The sequence below is a fragment of the Astatotilapia calliptera genome, chromosome 11 (genome assembly GCF_900246225.1).
Source record: "Astatotilapia calliptera chromosome 11, fAstCal1.2, whole genome shotgun sequence".
NCBI lineage: Eukaryota > Metazoa > Chordata > Actinopteri > Cichliformes > Cichlidae > Astatotilapia > Astatotilapia calliptera.
In genome coordinates this window covers 15,694,662-15,718,805 of record NC_039312.1, presented here as the reverse complement: position 1 = coordinate 15,718,805, position 24,144 = coordinate 15,694,662, and the positions used below count along the sequence as shown (strand labels likewise).

The window sequence follows — 24,144 nt, the reverse complement described above, 5'->3', positions numbered from 1 at the left end:
AGCTTATCCGGGGGAATACCAAGGCGTTCCCAGGCCAGCCGAGAGATATAATCTCTCCAGCGTGTCCTGGGTCTGCCCCGGGGCCTCCTCCCGGTGGGACATGCCTGGAACACCTCACCCAGGAGGCGCCCAGGGGGCATCCTTGTCAGATGCCCGAACCACCTCAGCTGGCTCCTTTCGATGTGGAGCAGCAGCTGCTCTACTCTGAGCCCCTCCCGGATGGCCGAACTTCTCACCCTATCTCTAAGGGAGAGGCCAGCCACCCTTCGGAGGAAGCTCATTTCTGCCGCTTGTATCCGCGATCTCGTTCTTTCGGTCACTACCCACAGCTCGTGGCCATAGGTGAGGGTAGGGACGTAGATCGACCGGTAAATTGAGAGCTTCGCTTTTACACTCAGCTCCCTCTTCACCACGACGGACCGGTGCAGCGTCCGCATTACTGCAGCTGCAGCCCCAATCCATCTGTCGATCTCCGGCTCCCTTCTCCCATCACTCGCGAACAAGACCCCGAGATACTTGAACTCCTCCACTTGGGGCAGGAACTCATCCCCGACCCGGAGTGGGCACTCCACCCTTTTCCGGCTGAGAACCATGGCCTCAGATTTGGAGGTGCTGATCCTCATTCCCGCTGCTTCACACTCGGCTGCGAACCGCTCCAGTGCGAGCTGGAGGCCCTCACCCGATGAAGCCAACAGAACCACATCATCTGCAAAAATCAGAGATGAGATTCTGAGGCCACCAAAGCGAAAGCCCTCCGCCACTTGGCTGCGCCTAGAAATCCTGTCCATAAAAATTATGAACAGAACCGGAGACAAAGGGCAGCCCTGGCGGAGCCCATCACCCACCGAGAACGAGTCCGACTTATTGCCGGCAATGCGAACCAAGCTCTTGCAACGGTTGTATAGGGATCGAATGGCCCGTAGCAATGGGCCAGACACCCCATATTCCCGCAACACCTCCCACAGGACACCCCGAGGGACACGGTCGAATGCCTTCTCCAAGTCCACAAAACACATGTAGACTGGTTGGGCAAACTCCCATGCACCCTCAAGTATCCTGGAGAGGATAAAGAGCTGGTCCAGTGTTCCGCGACCAGGACGAAAACCGCATTGTTCCTCCTGTATCCGAGGTTCGACTAACGGACGAACTCTCCTTTCCAGCACCCTGGCATAGACTTTCCCAGGGAGGCTGAGGAGTGTGATCCCCCTGTAGTTGGAACACACCCTCCGGTCCCCTTTCTTGAAGATGGGGACCACCACCCTGGTCTGCCAGTCCACAGGTACTGCCCCTGATCTCCACGCAACATTGCAGAGGCGTGTCAACCAGGACAGCCCTACAACGTCCAGAGCCTTCAGGAACTCGGGGCGGACCTCATCAACACCAGGGGCTCTGCCACCAAGGAGTTGTTTAACTGCCTCAGTGACCTCGCCCCCGGAAATTGGCGGGTCATTCCCCTCATCCCCAGAATCTGCTTCCTCCTCGGAAGACGTGTCAGTGGGATTAAGGAGGTCCTCGAAGTATTCCTTCCACCGCCTGACAATTTTCTCAGTCGACGTCAGCAGCGCTCCGCCAGCACTATACACAGTGCAGGTAGAGCACCGCTTTCCCCTCCTGAGACGTCTGACGGTTTGCCAGAATCTCTTCGAGGCAGCCCGAAAGTCTTTTTCCATGGCCTCTCCGAACTCCTCCCACACCCGAGTTTTTGCTTCAGCCACTGCCCGAGCCGCATTCCGCTTGGCCTGTCGATACCTGTCGGCTGCCTCCGGAGTCCCACAGGCTAACCAAGCCCGATAGGACTCCTTCTTCAGCCTGGTGGCTCCCTTCACCTCTGGTGTCCACCATTTGGTTCGGGGATTACCACCACGGCAGGCACCAACCACCTTGCGGCCGCAGCTCAATGCAGCAGCTTCGGCAATGGAGACGCTGAACATGGTCCATTCGGACTCAATGTCCCCAGTCTCCCTCGGATAGAAGAAAGGATAAAAAAATAAATTAACATAATAAGTCAAGTTGATGAATGATTGAGTGGCAATGCCTTACATGATTGCATGTAAAAGCCTAATAGTGTTTTTTAAAAGTATTTCAAAATTTACATTTAAAGTTAATGTAAACTATCAAATAAACTCAACAATTCGCTGTTGCTTAGTAACAACATAGTATAACAAGAGCGAAAACCTCTGCCACTCTCCGGATAGTGTTTACTTGTAAGGGAATGATACTGTATTTTCTATATATTCATTTTTGTTAGCCTGTCCTGTCCAAGGTAGTTGGGATAGGCTCCAGCCCCCCGTGACCCTGACAAGGATAAGCCGTAGAGAAAGGATGGATATATTCATTTAGTCTTCTGCGTGTGGTAAAAAAAAAATCAGATAAGGGTACCGTGACAGATGTTTAGGTTGATTGCACAAACATTACGTAGGTTGAAATTTACTGATTTGTAAGTAACTGAACATGAATATCTTGAGCTTAATATTCAATATTATACTATAGTATATATAAAAACAGGCAGCTCGTTTTATTTCTCTCAACAATACGTTCTTTGATGATATAAAACATTTTTTAACCAATAGATCATTGAGTGGAGCTTGAAGACCTTGGTGGATGTGAGTCAAATTAGAATGACTTGTTAACGAGACCCCACTTTACACGTTTTATCAGAATTCATTCAAAACTTTTCGAGCTATCCTGCTTAACGACACACACAAATACTGCCAGAAACATAACTTCATTGCAGGAGGTAATTATTTCTTCTTAACATCTAATTAACTAGTGATTAAAAAGCATTTCTTGATGCATTACTGAACCTGAGCCTGAATTAGAATCAGCTTAACTGGCCAAGCATGCAAGGACTGTGACTGTTTTCAGAATGAACACAAAGAAAAAGAGAAATAAACTCATAAAATTGACTCCCATGTGTCCACTGTTTGCTTTGTACTGCTCACTCAGTTCCTGTTACAACCCCGAGAACTAAGAAAGTAAATTTCCATCACTTCAGGTAGCATATTTATGCAGCAGTTAGCAGTTGTTGGTCTAAGCATATTAAAGCACTCCTACTTCCTGTAAAGTGTACCATCTTGCACTGTGGACCGAGAGAATGACGACTGAGAGCCAGAGCTGCCAAATTTGTACACACTACTCATGGCGGTCACCTGGGAGCACATCCATTCCACCTGACTAACCAGTGTTTGTCAAAGCCAGAGTCGTGCTGCTTGGCTGATCTACCCATCCCCCATTGGCACTGCACACACAACCCCCCCCCCCCCCCCCCCCCAAAAAAAAAAAAAACAAAAAGAAAAATCAGCCATGCTTTTGAATGCACCTTTGAAACGGGCAAAGAGCCTCCCAGCACAGCGCACAACAAAGTAGGACACAAGGAAACTTAGCAGTGTACGTGCTGGTGCAGAAACAAATACAGATACTGAAAGGGAGATGCATGCACACTCTTACTAACTCCCTCTGATGCACTTAAAAGCAATGAGTAAAATATTGATAGCCCGAGGAGGTCCGGGCTGCTCAGTATGTGCTCTGTACGCACTAGGAAAGAAAGTATGTTCATGTGTCTGCTAAAATGAGTATCTTCAAAATCTGTATCCATATAAAAGTCAGAATAAATGCCATTTGTTTCTACTGGTCTCAAAATTGAACTTCAGAGGGTTCATCTTATTCAGCAACAAAAACCTTCTTCATTGTCAAAAACATTAGCATCTCCTAGCTATTATACGATAAAAATCGTATAATAGCTGCAAAGACGGGCTAATTGTCATATTGATGTGATTAACAGTTAGTACCGTTATTAACCCGCAGAGATAAGGCAGCAGCCCATGTGCCAGTTAAATCACGAGCCAGGGAGGGGTGGGGGACAGCACAACGCCACGTGAGCGTACCATCTCTCCACTTTCTCGCTCGTCCCTCCTCATCATACACATGCATTCACCCCCCTGCTGTGGTATTGGAGAAAGCGCTAATGGACAGAAGTGATTACTGGCCACCTTAAGGTTGAATAGGCGAGATGAATAGATACGGTCACAGCCTCGCAGGGGGAGTGGACGAATTGCCTGACCTTTGCATGAAAAGACCAGACTCCAATCTGTCATCCACAAACTTCGCTGCACACCACCTGCTAGGCTGTTTTTTCACACTGTGTGGCACCAGGTAATGAGCAATTTTGAAAAGAAAGCAAGATGGAAAAAAAACCAAACCCAAAAAACAGAACACCTTGCAAAGTGTAGAATAGCGAAAGCCCCTTTTCCACAGCAGAAAAATACACATTACTACTTTCAGCTACAACACACCCTTTCTTGTTCATATCTCGCACGTGCACGTGGTCTCACATGTTCTCACGTGCACCCGGAAACAAATACAACTGCAGATGGCAATAGTAAAAAAAAAAAATCACAGTCAAAAGAGCATCAAACGAAAAAAATGTGACAAATATTGAAAATTGTGTTTTAGTTGTGTTTGGAAGGATCAAATCCAGTTTCCCAGAATGAAAACATGAAAACACAAATTTGCACATCATAAGCACAACAAATGAGCAGCTTTGGGCTCGGAAAGGACAACTCAAACTGAGTAAAATATCAAAGAAAAGAATAAAGGGAGGTAAGCAAAAAGGGGAGAGAGGAGTTGAATTCACTGTTACCTAGAGAAAATAGAAAACATTGTTAACAGTATTTTCTTCAGCTCAAAGCCCTTGCACTAAAAAAAAAAAGAAATCTGAGGGGAAACTGGAAATAGAAGAATTAGTACTTGGTATCAAGAACAGAGCGAGACGAAGCAAAGTCAACACAGAGACAACGAGAGGCCACGGGACAGATGCAACACTGAACACTGGGAGCACGCTGGCTGTGTGACTGGATGCCCTACCTGTTTGGCTGAGTTGAGAGGTACTCCGGCTCTTGCGCGACATGCCAACCATGGCCTGCATTTTGGCACCAATGCTGGAGCGCCTCTTCTTGTCGTCAGTGCCTACCGTGCCAACCGCCGTGTCCGACTGACTGCCGTCCGTCTTCTCCAGGTTACACATGTCGCCACTGATGCTTGTGCTCTTGGTCATGTTCATCCCACCCGATGAGCCCATCTGCCTGTTTTTCATTTTGGATGCAAAGTCACTGTCAGCCACCACCATAGATGGGGGGGAGGGAAGGGGACAGGTGAAGACAGAGAAGAGAGGACAGGGCAGAGAAGGGGAGAGAGGAAGCCAGTGGAGGGGGATGTGAATGGAGAGATGATGGAGGAGGAAACAGAAGGAGAGGATGGAAGAGGAGAGGAGAGGGATAGTAGATGACAAGGTGTGGGGTGAAAAGGAGAAAAGGACAGAGTTCAGGTACAGGAGTTCATGACTTACAGTATAGATGAGGTTAACACTGATGTAGTGTATATTCTAAAGCCTTTTCATGCAGTGAAAGACCAACCATAGCCTACTCTCCAGCTCTGTAAATGGGTTTGTAAAAGTTTTGAAGCCGTTTGGGAAATCGGGAGTAACATAGAGTTAATACTCTGCATTTTATCTGTTAGGTTATTTCGTTTTTTGATTTAAGATGTCTAAAGACACTAATCAACTAAGACTCTGGTATTATTCTGAGTATTAATTTAATAATCAAAGTATTAATTTATTAAATGAAAAGTTCACGGACATCCACAAGTAGGTAAGAGTTGTGATCAAGCGCTCAAAGCTGCACACAGAAAAGTTGCCTGTCATCAGCATTATTCTCCAGCTCCTGCAGTTTGAAAGGAAATAGGCCAGTGTTCAAATGAGGGTCCTATTTTAGCCCTGCCAGTAAAATTATCTTTAAGAGACAAATTACATTCTGTATCATAGGCTCTGAATTCTTAATGGGATAAGTTACGTGTAGCACCCTCATTAATTTAAGTGTCTGACCTCCATCATGTAACTGTGTTGCAAAGACCACTCATAGAAAGATGTGCTGGGTAAAACGGGAAGGTTTAATACATTTTGACGGCTGATTCCATCAATTAATTCAATCGTACTCCAAATTTCACATATATCAGACACTCTGCTGTATTTGATAAACGCTGGAGTTTATGTCTGATATGGTTGCGACATCTCATTATCCTGCGTATGAACACAGTGGTGCTTTTAGTTTAGACAATCAGCCGTGCCTAAACATCAGCAGTCGACCAGGCCTTCGTCTGTCTCACGCACATTCTCATGCAGTTAGCTCATAAACAACATATGGAACCGTCATGAATGTGTGAGCACGTAGTAATGGCTGCTCATGTCACTCCTTGCTATGCTGGCGTGGATAGTATACACTGGCACATGCGTATCCTGTTTTGGCGGTCTGCACTTCATATTTTGTTTTTCAGCTGCTGTTGGTGAAATAAATCAGGTGTGCTGTTAAAGAGCACCTCGTACCCCAGCCAGCAGTAGCAAACCTTTTGTTTATACCAGTTCTAGCACCAGTGGCTTCTGTTAAGTATCAGCCTGTGCTTCAACACATAAATATTGAATGCTTATTGGGAGATTAGCGCCTTTGATCGGTTATTGCAGCCCAGAGGCTTTGAAGACGACTCCAAGCGCTCGGCCGGCACCACGGGCCCGTGTGCTACAAGTGACATTCTAAAATATGCTCTTTCACCATCATCGCAGTGAGGCTGCATTTCATCTGCTCCTCACACGGCGATCGCGCCGCTTCTTTCATTACATCAGCACAGCAGCGAGGTCAGGGGGGATCGTGGCCTCTAACAATGATTGCCAGCTGAGGTTAAAATGCATGAGCGCAGAGCTTTCAATTAGAAATTTATGTTCTGTAAAATATTTAGCGACACAAAATAGGAAATGAGATGAAATGTATTCTTCTGATGGAATAAATGTCTCGTCTAATTCCCTACTTGTCTAATAGAACACACAGTGCCTGTCACCACGTTTATATCAAAGGCAAACTTTAATCCTTCTCTAGGAGGATGGCCAATAATAATATTTAATCTAAAGTGATGAACACTGCCGGTACGTGGACACATTCTACCCATTATCGGAACAGATGAATTATACCCAAACCACTAAGGGTCTATGATGGTTTGTTCCCTAAAGGGTGAACTTGCAACTGGATTGAATAAACATTTGGCTCTAACTGAATTGACGGCGCTTTTATTTTTCGTTTGTTTGTTTTTTTGTCAAAATGCACAAACATCTGCTCTTAATGGACACACTGTTCTAAAGTAAATCATAGTCTCACGATTCTTCATACTCTCATAAACTGGTGTAAAAGGACACCTTACTTTGATTGTCCTCAATAAAAACAAGTGCATAAAATCTCTCGCACCTCCTCTCATTACAGTTTCGCCACTCTCTGAACAGGTCTTGGCACTCAATCCAGGGTTGCTGTGTAAATATGCCTACTTGGAAAACTGGGTCTCTCCAGGGATTTCTGATTTTCAACCTCAGCTCAAAGAACACAGAGCTCCTCATCATGCAGATTGCTCACCATGCATTTTCATCTAGGCCAACATGTTCCCAAAGCATAACCCAACCCCAAAATACCTTCGAAATCTTTGGTGTTGCAAAAATGTAGACAGGTTTTGCTACACAAAGCTGTCTTTAATAGGCCAATCTCCATACTGTATCATGTATTGATCATTTTTAGAAACCGATGGTAAACATTTAAATAAAGTCTTCTAAAAGGAAATGAGTCAATAGATATTAAGCAACTTTGGGGTGAAATATACATTTTATTTATTTAGTCTCACTAACAACAAGGAAGGAGCAGCTGTTATTAAAGGTGAATCATAAATGATGTATGGAAAAATGCAGGTACCGTGGCAACCGTGCCCCAAATCAGAGCATTAGCATGCGTTCATGCCTGTCAAATTTCTTTTGTGTTTTTTTTGCAGAGGTTGCAGTGAGCAGAATGGAAGTGATTCATTAAAGTCTGGATCTCATATTTATCTTAAGCTGTAACTTGGATACGACAGTCTCATTCAGAGCAGAGATTTTCGCTTCTGTCTTCAAAGGACTAAAAACACACACGGCTATCATGATGCTCGTATGCCAAGCCTGTTTAATGTGTAGCAGATGTGTATTTACACTGTGACCTCAATACATAGGAGATGACTCATAAACAGATGTAGCTGGTGGCCATGTTTCTGCTAAATCACACTGCTTTACTACTTTCACACACACAGATAAGGAGAGCAGCGAATGCATCTTTTGCAACTTGAAGCACATCGCGTGTCACTTGCTGACTCCTCAAATCATCTCGATACATGTGATTGACTGTTTTCAGTATTCTGACTTCAAATCTGGAGGCTCTCATAGAAAAGCTTTTTTACCTATAGATATTCTCTGCTTGATTACGGTTCAAGTTCTGAGATTTGTGGCTTCAATGCCCAGTGGCACAATTGACTATGCAGTGGCATGAATAACAGATATGCTAAATGTTCTATCTCATACATGCTCTATCTCACAGATCCTAAGATTATTAGCATGCAGCAATTTTGTTTTTTCTATTGTGTGCAGCTGCAAAAATCATGACTCAGTGAGCAAACCTGAATGAACAAAGCGACGCGGAGTGTTTGATTTTTTATCTCTCAAAAAGCAGAATATTGCATTACTCACAACTAGGTGGAATATCAGTTTATACTGTAGCTGTCATGAAGGAACAAGGGTTGATCACACAGATGAGAGTTGCCAGCATTTTTTAAAGTAGGACCAAATGAGCTCACTTTCAGTCAAGATGAAACACGTTGCAACTGCAGCATTGTAGCTTAAATCAAATCTCTGGGACGCGTGCGCTCAAGTCGGCTTTTTTCAAATCTCATTTGTACGTTTCCGGTGAATTCACTGAAAGTGATTACCCCGTGGTCATCAGTATGAGGTTTGTGATGTGACACATAAAAACAGGGAAATATCGAGGAGTAGCTGGAGACAAGGAGGAGGTCTGAGTCGACAAGTTGCACGTGCAAAACATGACTGCAGGGGAGCAAGTGAAGAACACGGACTGATAAAATACTGATGCAGCATCCCAACACAGCACAGCACATACAATAAAGCGATATACACAGCAACTTCAGAGCAAACCGATGGATGAGTGGGCAAAGCGTTAGGACTTCCTAATCTTCTGTTTGCACTGTATAATCCACGATCCACTGTGTAAGTACAATTTACTTACACTTCAGTGGATCTGCTCCTGTTTCTGCATGTGCATTTAGCCTCCTACGCGCATGTGCAGAGTGCACCTTCTCAATCAGACGGTGCACACTAGTGTAGAGTTAATCACGCGTGAGAGGGTGTAGCTTTTATCTTAATGTGTTTTCTGTTAAGACCGAGGGGCAGAACTAATATTGGTGAGAAGCGCTTGCTTGGATCCTGCTGTGAATGTGATTTGATGGTAAAGACATCTTATCAGGAGTGCAAGCTAAGCTTCTTTCTGTTGGCCTTCCAAATAAATTTTGCTCTTGAATTTGCTCTTGACACAATTTTCAGACCTGCTAGTCCAGCACAGTGCAAAAATGAAACCACAGTCTCTTGTGGTTTACCAGGAAATAGTGTCATGTTAAATATAGTCTTAACATGTTAGAAGCCAAGCTTCTAATATGCCAAGGCAAGAAGCCAAGGCTCACTAAACATTTAGACATGAAGGTCCACTCAGAAAAACAACAGCTTTTATGATGTGTAGTAAAATATCAACAGTTCACCTAACCTCTGATTTAAATAAGTCTTCGACTTTATATTTACTGTACATCTCTATGCACACTTTGTGTGAATGTGACTATTATTATTATTATTATTATCATCATCACTTGTATGTACAGTTATACGTTTAATACAGGGAGGCACTTTGTTGAACCTCTTAGCAAATCAAAAATTGATGTTTACGAGGGTCTTGCAGTACACCTTGTGGTAATGCTGGATTTACAGTACTGCATTAAATTTGTGCCATAACCTGGTGCTCACTTTCTCATAAATGTCTCATAAATATTGATCAGCAAAAGGCTGATACCTATGTGAAACATAAGGCAACAGGCTGTGATTGTATCTAGCACACTAATAATCCTAATAGTATTTTTCCATAGTAAACATGCAGTTTTTCTTGTTTTCATTGCTCTTTTTCATTGGTTCGAAGGTCTTCTCTACTTCCTGCATGTCGATAAAAGTAACTGTTGTTTAAAAGCATGAAACATGAAGAGCTCAGTTTTCCTCGTGGTGTCAGAGCATTGCAGGCATATGGTAAAAGCAAGCTCTGATTAAGTGCAGTACTATAAATTCAGGATAAAGGTTATTCTTTAGATAGTAACTGTAGAGTTCAGATTATCTGATGTGTGAACAGACTGCATGGACACCAACTGTTTTCATGTCACTGCAATTATACACTGCTCAAAAACGTTAAAAGGAACACTTTAAAAATACATTCGATCCCAATGGGATGTGTGCATGACTCACAACACTGGAGCGTGCACTTATTGAGATGACCACTGCTGTCCTGGGAGATCTCCCCCAAAATCTGGACCAGAGTATTACTCAGCTCGTCGACAATCTAAGGTGCAACTTGGCAGCTTGGACTGAGTAAAACATAATGTCCCAGAGGTGCTCTGTTGGATGTAGGTCAGTTGAGCATGGAGGCCAGTCAGTAGTATCAATTTCTTCATCCTCCATGAACAGTGTGCTTACTCTAATTACATGAGGCCGGGCATTGTTGTGCACCAGGAGGACCCACTGCACCAGTATAAGTTCTGACAATGTGTCCAAGAATTGCATCCTGATACCTAACGGCCGTCAGGGTGTGTGAGGCCTGTGGGTCCCTCCATGGATTATGCCTCCTCAGACCATCAAGGACCCACCACCAAATTGGTCATGCTGAACGATGTTACCCTTCCACGTCTGTCACATGGGCTCAGAATGAACCTGCTCTCATCTCTGAAAAGCACAGGGCACCAGAGGTGGAGCTGCTGATTCTGGTATTCTATGGCAAATGCCAATCAGGCTCCAGTGCTGAACAGTGAGCACAGAGGCCACTTGAGGACGTCGGGCCCTCAGGTCACCCTCATCATGTCTGTTTTTGATTGTTTGGTCAGAGACGTTCACACCAGCAGTCTCCTGGAAGTCATTTTGTAGGTCTGGCAGCACACATCCTGTTCCTACGTGCACAAAAGAGCAGATACCAGTCCTGCTGATGGGATAAGGACCTTCTACGGCCCTGTCCAGCTCTCTTAGAGTAAGTGGCTGTCTCCTGGAATCTCCTCCATGCTCTTGAGACTGTGCTGGGAGACACAAAAATCCTTCTGGCTATGTCACACATTGATGTGCCATCCTAGGGGAGTTGGACTATCTGTGCAAGCTCTGTAGGGTCCAGGTACCACCTCATGCTACCAGTAGTGACACTGACCCTTGCCAAATGCAAAACTATTGAAAAAACAGTCAGAAAAGATGAGGGAAAAACATCATTGGTCTTTACCTGGAAAACCATTCCTGTTTTTGAGGTTATGCACCTCTAATGCACCTGTTGATGATTTCAATACCATCATAGAAAAAGTTTAACACCAACCCACAAGTTGAACTGACTTGATGCTCTGATTAAAAAGTGTTCCTTTATCTTTTTTAAGCAGTGTAAAATATTAATGCTACTCTACCTTAGTATTGTTAAAGGTCAACAGAGCCACAGTTACACCATCATCAAGGTAAAGAGAGGAGGGTAGTCACCACACTCTGTCTTGCACGTCCTCATATAAATGTGCAAAAGACAGTCGTCCACTGGGATCTACGGCGGGATCTATACTACTGTTAGTAGTTTTCTTCATCATTGTTAGTCTACAGTTTGAAGCTGCTACACATGTGTTACCTGAGGTCAGTCTCTGAGATACTCCTTTGGTGCAAGTCCTCTTCTTTCTCCATCAAATCCTTCTGATGCTCTTCGCCTGCGTCTACCTTTCCCTCCCACTCCTTCCCCCCTCTCTGCACCCTTCCTTCTTTACTAGCCCCTCTGCCTTTTTCTCCTGCCTCCTCTTCCTCCCTCACTTCTCCTAACTGCTCATCCCCCTCCCGAGAATGGCTCCTCGATCGCAACTGGCTGAAGATGGAAACAGAGGCACAAAGAGCAGCACATGCAAAGCCAAAAGAAACAGAAAAAACAGAAAAAAACAAACAAAGCGTGAACAATGTCAACAACAAAAGAGAGACGAACACAGAGATGCAACGTAGCCATGATCAAAAGCAGACTGATTCTAAATCACAGAAGAACTAACGTAGACTTAAAGCAAAGCACCATGCAGAGGAGTTTGTTTTTGCTTTGATATGAGACGACACCCAAAGAGTAGAAATATGTTTAATGTTTCAGTGACTACTGCCAGATATGGACAAACTTCCCCCACAGCGTGAAGGAACAGAGTTCAACCACTTGGCTCCAGATTCTCTAAAATGGAGCCAAACTTGAACTCATCACAGGGAGAAAATGACACGCAGCGCTACAGGAGGGGCATTTTCTCCTCGGGTAACCATGTGCAAACAGTTTCAAATTTGAAAACGTCTGGACATGGTAATGAATATGGGTTTCACCGCTGAGGGGGGCGGGGTTTGTCCATTCCAGCTTGATGGTAATTTAAAGAGCGACACAAAGTTTGCATCAGCCTACCGGATCTTGCGGTTTCCTTGCGGCCTTTCTGACTGGACAGACATGTAGCTCGTGCTGCTGAACCGAGAGGCACTACTGGTTCTCGACACAGCGGACACGTCGCTTACATCACTGTCCGACGACTTGGCTGACAAGTTGTCGGAGCCCCGTGGATCTCTGCCTGAACGCTGCAAAGAGGGCAAAGAATAAGACATAAAGTATGGTGACATCAGATATCACAAGTTTGGGGTTTTTTGAGCACTCAACAATTTTAACAAGTACAAAATGTTGTTGCTAAAATAGTCCCAATGAAAACTTCAACAAGTTACCAAAGGGTAGAGATTTCTAAAATGACTTCTACGTCTTTGCCTTGTAAGGGAAAACTATTTGATCAAGACAAGCAGTATTTCAGAAATAAGCTGTTGAATGTAAATAAAAAAGAAGAAATATGCACACTATTTTTACGTTAGGCATATTAGGTGAGCGACTTTAAAGGTCAGTATTTTAATTATGTAGTGGGAAAACATTGGGCTTGCAGTTAAATACCGCAGGGGTTCATGGTTTGAGATTTGGTCTTGCCAGGTTCAGAGACTAGGAAAAGTTATAAATGACATCCACAATTTCAGCTTGACTTTCATTTTTGTGTACAAAAGGCTGGAATGGCACACGAAAGCATGTCTTCGTTTCATTCAGCTTCTGATCAGCATCCATTGTTTGTGTGTGTGTTGCAGGTTTTCACAGGCTTGTCTTGTTGATTTTAATTGACTTTTTACATTTGAGCTAATTTATGCTTTGGATCTATCTAGCATGGATATATTAGATGGTAAATGGACTGCTACTTAAATTGTGCTTTTCTAATCTAACTGAGCACCTAAAGCATTTGTTACTTGTCACCGGTAGTGTCGTGGATGAGAGAGGGAGGACCCAAACGCTGGACTCACAGGCAGGTAGGTGAAGGTGGATGTTTATTGCCGAAGGAGCGAGCAAACAGCACAGAGGGAGGAGATGGCTGGCTGACTGAATGAATGAATGAATGAATGAATGAATGAATGAATGAATGAATGAATGAATGAATGAATGAATGACCAAAGGACTGACTGACTGAACATACAGACGACATAGACATCAGGCGTACATCATCAATGACCCGACACTGAATGGGTAGAACAGAGGGCTTAAATACACAGACTGGTGATAATGATGATAATAAGGGACCGGTGAGTACACAGCTGAACATAATGAACTAATGATAATGGGAAGAGGACTGAACATAATACACACAGACCAAGGCTAAGACAATAAAACAGGAAGTGGAACAGGCAGTAGATAAACAGTGAATGTGAACTGAAAACACTGGGTCACCGACCCAGGAACCCTGACATTACTATAGTTCTCATTCTCCCAGTCAGTGCTTTTTGTGCAAGATCTTGTCTAATATTTGCACACTTACTCACACTCTTTATAAACAAACATGATGCGTGTTTTAGAGTAACAAGTAAAATGAATTCTGGAAACTAGATTTTTGAATTGGGAACTAGGGCCAAAAAATAAAACTGTTGCAAAAGTGACAAAACTGCAGATTCTTCAATGGCCCCTTTGAAGATGTCACACAAGCAAGCTCCTATGTTAAAATGCCCAGTTTCACAGCAGAAATAAACCTAACATTGGTCCAGGCCGGGCGTCGACAATCTTCAACATCAAAAGAGCCATTTTAGCTCCTCCCAACAAACTACGAGAGAAAAAGTGCAGCACACGTGTGTAACGTGGATTAACATGTTTATTTTCTATGAGTTTCTAACTTGAATATGTCAAGCTCTGCCTGCTCTTGCATTACTGTGTTCGATTAACAATGCAGACAAAGAAATAATGCGCACATTTGTGATTACACTTGTGATAAAGTTTACAAGAAGCTGTTGATCAATCACAGTCCATACAGTGTTGCTGCCAGAGACCAAAGATGGAACATTCATCAGCAACTGTTCAATAAACTAAATTTTTTGGACATTGTTTTGAAAGATATTTGCAGGCACTTAAGTTAAGCTAGCAAACATTGGAAATATTAGAAAGTCCAATTGTTCTTGATTGCATCACAGCACACCTGGGAACCTCGCTCTGCGCCGTTGGTTTCCTTTTTGCACGCTCTTTTCTTTTTCAACAACTACCCAGTTTAAAGCTATGCCTAGCAGTGTGACAGATTTGTGTGATAACAATTGGTTGTAGGTGCAATATGGCTTGCCAACAGCCTATCCATGAAATATGTAATCCAGTTTTGCTGATTGGCTAGTATTACTGGAAGGCTTTTTTGTGTGTTACATAGAATTGTTCATAACAGGTGTTTATGTCTGTGTGATGTACCTTCCTAACCAAGCTTGTTAGCATTAGCTGACAACTTAGGACTCCAAAGAGTCATCCAAATATGGTCACTCCTGGCTCTGAAACACCCAGATGGCAACAACTAAAACGCTATTCCCCAGGCTTTAAAACGGGACTTCATAAAACAAAGATTCTTGTCATGTCTTGTCAATTGTTTACATACAGGCTAAGGCTCTCATACAAAGCAGGGTTACGGGGATTAAGTAATAAGATGGTTTATAACTTACTTCAGCATGCAAAACAAGTTGGCAAAAGTCATTCCCTGTATGCCTGCTTCTTAATGCTTGTGATGTGCAATTTTACTGCTAATTTTTTAGGGTATGATTGTCACTGGGGAAGAAGCTGAATGTCTAACTAAAAACGAGCACTTTTCAGTGGAAGACTGGGTGGAGCAAAATCAGGGTTGTGCTCTGAGAACTTGTCCCACAGAGACTGTGAACTTTCCAAAAATTAAAAACAACTTGAGGTATCATCCTTCTGATTAACTGGATGAGATCCAGAATGCATCGCAGACATACAAGCATGAGGACTTGTAGAGTGCGATCTAAAAACTGCACCCACGCTTAAAACAGTCAAAAGTGGCACAAGAAGATGATCTTAAACAGGCGATCGGCCAAATTTCAATCAGGTAATGTGTTTGTTTTCCATTTTTGAAGACTTGTGATCTCCTGTAATTGTACTCTTAATACTTCATGTACATTTTACTAAAAAAATTAATGAATAATATTCTGATTTAGACATACAAAGTTTTGCATGAGTACTTAACCATAAGTGGCAGGAAGACAGTTACCATATACTGTTTAATCCAGTGACAGTCAACTGGCTCACAAAGTCGGATTCTACTCAACTAACTTTATACACAGGCTTTCCTGGAAGCTGAACTGGGCTGGGATGATCTTGGCACAGACTTAGTCCAAGCACATTTGTGAACGTGGATGTGTATATAATATCTTGTTATGTTTTGGTTGGCTGTTTACTGTAACTAAATCTGGACGGAGTGTTACAGTAACTGCCTTTATTAGCATTGTTTTTGTCAATGGGAAGATATTGCTCAACATACAAGGACTGGGGAATAATTTCAGCAGCTTTTTATAGACTCCAAATGCCATAGTTTTCATAGCATTGTCTTAAAAGGAAAGCAGACAGAGGGGCTTCATCTGCTAGGTCTCAGACCAGACCGCAGTGAGACAGCAGGCTCTGGCCGAGCTCTCTAAACATGTTCAGGACTTCTCCAGAACAGAGTAGTAAACAGTGGACTTTACACACAATTCCTTGAAATTGCAAAGTGATGTATTGAAGTATTTGGCCTAAATGACAAGGAGAAAAATGTAGTTTCCCACATAGAGATAACTCTAGGTGGCTTTAGATTGTTGTCGTTTTAGATTTGTGTGCAATGATTTTGAGATATCTTATCGTTCCATTTACTTTTTCTGGGTTAACAATGGACACTGCTGAGAAACTGTTGGGAAGGATTAATAAAATGTATCCTGTGGCGCTGTGGATGCATGTCGCTTTTTAAAGTCAAAGCTTTGAATAAAGACGTGTATAATATATATCTGTGACTCAGATGAGCTGATTAGAAGAACAGCTGTATCCAGCTCTGTGTTTTCCAGCCTTTGAGTCTTTACCAGCTGCACTTTGTTTTGATATGTTTTGTGACCATATCTGTGCATGATGCAAACATCAGTGAGCATGCATTTTGGAACTTTGTGAACAGTGTTTGTGTAGGAACATCGTTTTCTGGAGTGTTGAAGCATAAATTAAGCAGACCTGGGCGTGTTTTCTTTACCTTGTGGTAGTCCTGCTCCAGTCTTGAGTCAGAACCAGCTCCCTGCTTGTACTTGTTCATCTTTAGTTTCATCTGTCTGGTCCTCTCCTCCATGTCCATACCTGAGCACAGAGACAGATGCGAGTCAGCTGGGAGCTGGTGGACTGTGAGGAGAGCCTCAAGGAGGGGCATACTGTTATGGTGAGAGAGGCTTCTGTTGAGCTATGAGCCATGAGCTATGACGGGACAGATCTAATGGGAAAAGCTGAATGGTTGGCTGTTTTTAACAAACACAAACCCGTAAACATATGCTGCATAGAATAATAAACTAATTTTTGAAATCAATAAGTCCCACAAAAAATGCTGCTTTTTAGTCAGTCACTAATATTCAAATATTTTTATCTGACCTCAGTAAAACACATTTGAATGCTAAGCCAAATTACTCCAGTACTACTACAGCACTAAATGTAACAATACTAGTGATGCATTTTTTAAAAAAACTCTAGATGAAAGGAAATGATTAAACAACAAATTGAAATCCCTAAACGATCACATTAATTGGCCGAAGCATCCCTCTCGATTAAAACTGACAGGCATTTTAGTCCTTTTATAATTGCATAAAATCATCCGGTTTACCCATCTTATCACCTCCCAATTTCAGTTTAAGCTCTGCAAATGTGATTCTTACATTCGCAACCATGCACAGGCCTCTGTTGAAGTACAAATACCAATAAGAATAGGAACTGTGTACATTTTACAAACCTAAAAATGACAAAATAAGCTACAAACAGTTTCTACAGTAACCGTTTCTTTTCTGCAAAAATGTTCACCACATGGTGACTTTCCTGCTTTTTCCTGCATTTCCATTTTCCTGCTTACTCTTTGTCTCTACTTTTGTGTCATATGACCGCAGTGACAGAGTGAAGATGAATGCACACGTACAGGCGCCATGCTCACATGCCTTCATGTACACACTCGCACACAAAGAGAAACGAAAAAGCAAAGAAAAAGAGTAAAATAAAGGAATACAAGCTCAGAGCAAATGAATGACTGCATGAGTGAAGCGAAAGGAGTTGACGCATCACGCAGTTAGTAAACTACATGTGATTTCGCATCTCTCCCGGAGTATTTTGTTAACTAATAGTATTTAATTTAACTTTGTTAAATGATTGTAACTGAGCTGCTTTTGAAATTCCAGTGCAGTCAGAAAGTCGTTTTTTGTGATCGCTTCGTTTCAGTGGTCGTGATAAATATGAGGTTAAAATTGAACAACTTTGAGTTCATGTTCTTTTATACCAACACGTTCTCATCCCAACTTGTAACATAGAAACACATGTGACAAATCGCCAGTGTGTTACGCGTTTGGAGGCACGAGAGCCGTTTGGAATGAATCTATACATGTAAATGTGTTTTACGTTCTGATCATGAATCACTTTGGAAAACACTATCTGATAGTGTTAAGGTTATGGTTATGGTTAGGGTGTAACACGGCTGGAGCGTGTGTTACCGCCGCGAGTGGCATTCTATTGGGTTCAATTGAGAATCCGGAGCATCTCATAAGGACGCGGAAGGGTACCTTTCGTTACTATGAGACGCCTCGGGACATGACAAATCGTCTGTATGTTATGCGTTGGCAATGACAATGCTCTGTTTATCCAATTTTTATTGGACAGACAAGATTGGACAGTTCATCACAATAAATTGTGTTAGATCCTAGAAGACTGATGGCTTTTTCATGCTTGAAGCTGGAGAAACGAGGCAGTTAGCTTAGCTTATCATAAAAACATTTAACCTCGTGTGGTCTAGACATAAAAAGCTGAACGACCAGGACCTCAGAGGCTAGCTGCTTAACAAATTGTACCTTTTGTTTTGGACTGCAAAGAGACCACATTTTAAGTGACTCGGTGACTGTGCATGAATGTGTGCGGCAATCATTGTTTCATTTCAAAGCAAATCTGTGGAACAAGATCATGAAAACCATACTCACTAAAGTGAGTAAAATTTTTGACTGCACTGCATTAGCAGCGTTTAGGAACTCTAAGTCATTCAAAACCACACGAATCATCAAATTTCACTTGAAATAGGCCAAAAAGAAATCAATTTAGGGAAAAAGTAGCAAATCTATGTCTACAAAGAGAGTAATCAAAAGAATAAATCTGCTGTCATATGCTCACAGTAAGTTGTTTGTTTTTTTTATCTTGGTAGAAAATGACAGTGTCTCACGTGCTGCAAAGAAACCACACTGGTGTGATCGTGATCATGCTTTAGTGAATGACAAGCCCACACAGTCTGTGTGCAGAAAAAATAAAGCAGCAGAAATGGTATGGAAGCCAGAAGCATCATCTACACAACAACGAAGAGAGCAACGCCGCAAGAAATTGGAGTCAAGCCAAACGGGAAAATAAAAGACGACTGAGATGAGGGGAGGCGGGTTTGAGGAGGGGGAGGGCAAGCCAGGAAGACGTACAGAGAGAATCACAGCAGAGGAAGGAGAAGAGGGAGCTGAGACAGAAAAGAAGGAAGGTGCAGAAGAAGAAGGGACAGACCTGAGTTCGTCCAACTTGGTGAGTCCGTGTCTTCTGGGATCACATCACACAATGGACAGACACAGACAGAGGAGAGGAAGATGGATGTGAGAGGATGCACGAAGGGTAAGGGGGAGGGCGAAGGAGGAGAGGAAGGATGGCTGGGAGGGCGACGCCATCACCAAAGGTCTCGGGTTTGGAGGGTCAGAGTAGACAGGAAGGAGTCGGAGGGGAGGGAGGGGGACACGACACAACAATACAACACGACAATGACAAAAACAACAAGCACAGAACACACAAACAAAATCATAGAGTACACCAAGAACACACAAACTCCACCATGGGGACAGTGAGAAGTCAAAATAGAGCAAAAAGGGTGCGAGGCCGGGGGAGGCTGAGGTAGAGAGGCCAAGAGTTTAGTTATTAGAAGTCAGAGAGAGAGGGAAGGGGAAAGGTTCTGTGCTTTAAAGGGGAAAAAAGAGCTGAAACAGGAAAGAGATGTTAATGTACCAAACCAGATAGAAACTTGAGACCTCTCTGCAGGCAGGTGAGGAAAGGAGGAAGAGGAGGAGAGAGGGGAGGGGGAGGAGGTATATAAGGAGAAGTGGATGTCACTTGAACCTGCATGGGGCAACTGTGGGGAAACAGCCTGGAAAAGTAACATGAACGGAAAAAAAAGAGGAAAAAAAAAAAAGAAAAACTGAAAGCACAGAGCAGCGAGCACACAAAAGAGAGACGGCTACCTCACACAGTTTCACCAAGAGAACGTTCAAACTGACAAAAAATAGAGACATCACCTGGGTAGAGTGCGAGAGGTTTAAATACACGAAAGTGTACGCTTGGGCGCGCGCACACACACACACACACACACACACACACACGAGCATCAGCCACAAGATCTCTCTGAAAAGTCACACAATACCAACATTCGACTGCCTGCTGCCAGGCATCTCTGTTGATTCCGATAGATTCACATTGTATTCATACGCATATTTCACTTGTCTCTGTATTATTCATGTTCTTCCTTTCTTCCGCTCGGGCCCCCGAAATATTCTGTTTAACTCCAGAGATGAAGTGTGCTTCTGTTTCCTCTGCGGCTACCAAGACACTTTCACACGTTTTGATCTCGCGTCGAGACAGCTGCTCATTGACTGACCCGACCTCAGTTCACAGGTTTAACATCGGGGTCCGGTTTGTTACCAACCTTCTCTCTTAGAGTCATGCTGACCCCTTTTTTTTTTCTCCTGTTCTGTTCTCCAGCCCTCCCATCTGATCTCTATCCCAGGGGCTGAACCTGACAAATCAACAGTAACGACCAGGAGAGCCTTCATTGTCCTACACCCCCCCCCTCCCATACACACACACATACAGAGAATTTGCATTTAGCTCAATTAGCACTCACTTAGCTTGAATAATATGGTGTCACATGAATTAAAAGACAATGTGAGGCGTCTGCCTAGCTAGCTTTCATGAACGTAATAGCAGTGTGGTTTAGCTTCGTCAGTCATTCCAGGAAACACACAGAAAATATGCAGAGTTGGAGAGAAATGAGAAATGGATGGAGTGAGAAAGTGAGAGAGACTGACTGAAGACCAGGCTAGCTGTAGGTTCATCACAGATTGGCCTGTGGGAAGCAGAGGCTTTGAAGACATGCCTCTCTGCATCCTGCAGACGCACTGAGAGAGCTACTGGGTTTTTAGCTCAGAACAGCAGATGTTTTATGTTTTATTTTAAAGCCACAATCCTAAATCTGGTTCTGTTGTCAAAACGTACCAGCAAGCGGCATAACAAACTAACATAAATGAGGCTTAACTTAAAGGAAGGTGAAGGCGTGCCACCATGGGAACATTTCAGGAACACATTTCATGCTTCCTATACATCCATGGGCAAGGATCAGGTGTCATTTAAATAACGCTGTTATTTGTACAGTGCTGACAAAAAAATCAGTAAAGAAATTAATATAAAGGGTAAGAAATCTATAAAATGTATCACTATTTTTTAAGGCGCTAGAAAAAAACCCCCAAAACAACAATCTTTTGTGGGGTTTTTTTTCATAGTTTTAAAATGTCAACTCCAAGATGCACTGCAATACCACACCAAGCAAGAAGAGACTGAAAAATAGAAGGATGCCATCCAGAGGCTGACAAAGACACCTCCTGTTAAATCAAAGGTGTGTCCGTGTGTGTCTATATATATATATATATATATATATATATATATATATATATATATATATATATATATATATATATATATATATATATATATTAGGGGTGCAAAGGTACACAAAATTGATGGTTCGGTTCGATACTTTGGTGTCACGGTTAGATATTTTTTCGATACAAAAAATGTTCATGCCTTTTTAATTTGTCATTTATTAAAATTATAAATATATATTTTAACTCAACTTAAATTTAATGTTGCTGAAACAACAAAATAGAAAAATCTATCTGATCGAGAAATTACTCATCTTTGGAAAAATAGTTTATTACAGAGAAATGTCTCTTTCCAAAATAAAAGCTATACTATACGCTTCTTCTGGGCTATATTCTCAGCAGCATATTAAACATATCAGGTCCCCATAAGGAGAATCATGTGCTAACGGCTGTCTAAATGACTCGGGTAAAGTTTGTAGCATGCGTGCTTGTTGTTTTTGTCTGCTTCCACTTGTCTTTGCACTAGGATGATGTCGGTGTAAATGTGCAGTCATATTCGTTGTGTTCCCACTAGTGCTGTCAGCGTTAATCTTGTTAAAATGACATTAACGCCATAACGCGGCAAATCTCCGTTAACGAGTTACCGCGGATCGCCCCGTGCATGGGGCTGGACGCTGTCAACAGGTTAAAGAGCTAACTTCGCTAACACAGTAATTCTCACCAATGTAATTGAGCATTGCGTGGCACATCTGACATACTGTTTTACTTTAGTCCATGACTCGCTTACCATCAGGGTCATGCTTCACATGAAAACCAAAATAGTTCCAAACGCCAGATCTGAATCAGGGTGGGGGAGGTTCAATTTGCCATTTTGCAAAGAGCTTAGCTTCTGTCTTGCTAGCTTGTGCTGCACTCAGTGGATCTGCACTCTACAGTGCAGCCTAGGCGGAGTAGTTGAACGCAGATCCACTGAGCGCTCAACACAGACAGCATCGTCAGAAGAAAAGTTGATCAAATAAATGTAAAAAAAATTGTATTGTTCGATACATATGCGTACTGAACCGAAAGCACTGTATCGAATGGTTGAATATCGATACGAGTATTGTTGCACTCCTAATACATACATATATATATATGTGTGTGTGTGTGTGTGAGGGTAGAATCCAGTTGAAAGAGTCCACACAAGGACAAGTCAAAGGAGCTTGCAAAGAAAAGCATCTGGACGTTTCACCTCTCATCCGAGAAGCTTCTTCAGTTCTAAGGTCAAATGGTGGAGAGTCCCACATTTAAACCCAGTGGGAGTTTCCCCCCACAGAGGGACAAAAGGACCCCCTGATGATCCTCTAATCACCTGAGTCAAGGTGTGAAAATGGGTGTGGATCACAATCAGCCAGGGTTTCGGGTGTGTTCATTGTGAAACCTGGCCCCACCTTATCATGCGAATTCCTGAGGTCAGATGGCCCAGGATGTGAGTGGGCGTTAAGGCGTCTGGGAAGGGATCTCAAAACTGGATTATAGATGGCAGACAGTTGGTGTCGTAAACCACCGCCTCTGTTCAAAGATGGTCGCTCACAGTGGACATAAATGGCTTCTTTCACTCCTCTTTCAAGCCATCTGTCCTCTCTGTCCAAAATGTGAACGTTGGCATCTTAGAAAGAGTGACCTTTATCCTTAAGATGCAGATGGACTGCTGAGTCTTGTCCTGTGGAGGTGGCTCTTCTATGTTGTGCCATACGGTTGTGAAGTGGCTGTTTGGTCTCTCCGATGTGGAGGTCTGGGCATTCCTCGCTGCACTGTACCGCATACACCACATTGTTAAGTTTGTGTTTAGGAGTTTAAATCTGGGACTCTCCGCCATTTGACCTTAGAACTGAAGAAGCTTCTCGGATGAGAGGTGAAACGTCTTCAAGTAACTTAAAGAAGTCCAGACGCTTTTCTTTGCAAGCTCCTTTGACTACGATGACCTGGATGACTGAGAACCTTAACAGACACACAAGGACAAAGTCAGCAATTCTTCACAGAAACCATATTCTATTAGAATACTTTCAGTGAGTCCATGAGCAATAAACAGCTATAGTAGATACTATTATTATGCAATATTTTATTGCTACAAGCTTCGCTAAACTTACAAACTGAAGTAAATACTATAAAACAAATGACAAGTAAAGCAATGACTGTTTTTGAGCTGGTTCAGTTTAGCTTTGAAATGTTCCTGAAATATTCAGTCAGTTAAGCTTGATACTCAGACCTTTAGACATATTTGTTGAATTTCAAAAGACAAATTTTAAATCTTTTTTTAAAGGCTTGTATGTAGAAATCATCATGCTGTGTACAGGGCTGATCAGACAAGCATGAAGAGGCCTATATGCAAGATTGATGCGCTTTTCTCTTTTTGACCGGGTACTTGTCTGGTTAGATACGTTGATTACTGTTCATGTACTCATATGAGAGAGAGTAAAAAAGACTTGTACCCTATCAGACCGACCGACCTGTGTCAGTGAGTGAAGGGTAAGGTTGCGTCCCACCATCAGACAGAGAGCCATTCAGCCCTCGCTGCTGGTCCTCCCATGTCACCTCTAAAGCAAGACATACACATAGATATACACACACACACACTGATTTTGACACCATTAGGAGATCTCCTTCCTGCGCAAATGTTTATTCTTCTCTATAAAATACTTTCTATGTCTTCATTTATTGATACATTGCATAATGAGCATTTTGTGTATTATGCTCTGTACCAATAATAGAAAGCTGCT

The 24,144-nt window shown here is 42.8% G+C and overlaps 1 protein-coding gene across 12 annotated transcripts in view; it reads right to left on the bottom strand.

Moving 5' to 3' along the window:
- Positions 1-24,144, bottom strand: part of rims2a (regulating synaptic membrane exocytosis 2a) — a 154,205-nt gene that overhangs the window by 19,152 nt on the left and 110,909 nt on the right. For 5 of the 12 annotated variants that reach the window (XM_026184935.1, XM_026184927.1, XM_026184930.1 and 2 more), the window contains 4 exons: positions 19,251-19,283; positions 16,726-16,826; positions 12,585-12,751; positions 4,864-5,108 (listed from right to left, as the gene is read on the bottom strand). The exons of 2 other annotated variants lie outside the window; for them this stretch is intronic. In XM_026184935.1, the coding sequence (XP_026040720.1) occupies positions 4,864-5,108; positions 12,585-12,751; positions 16,726-16,826; positions 19,251-19,283 (546 nt within the window). Of the gene's footprint in view, positions 1-4,863; positions 5,109-11,795; positions 12,024-12,584; positions 12,752-16,725; positions 16,827-19,250; positions 19,284-24,144 lie in introns of all 12 variants that reach the window. 5 more of the 12 variants (XM_026184925.1, XM_026184926.1, XM_026184924.1 and 2 more) reach the window with 4 other exon arrangements.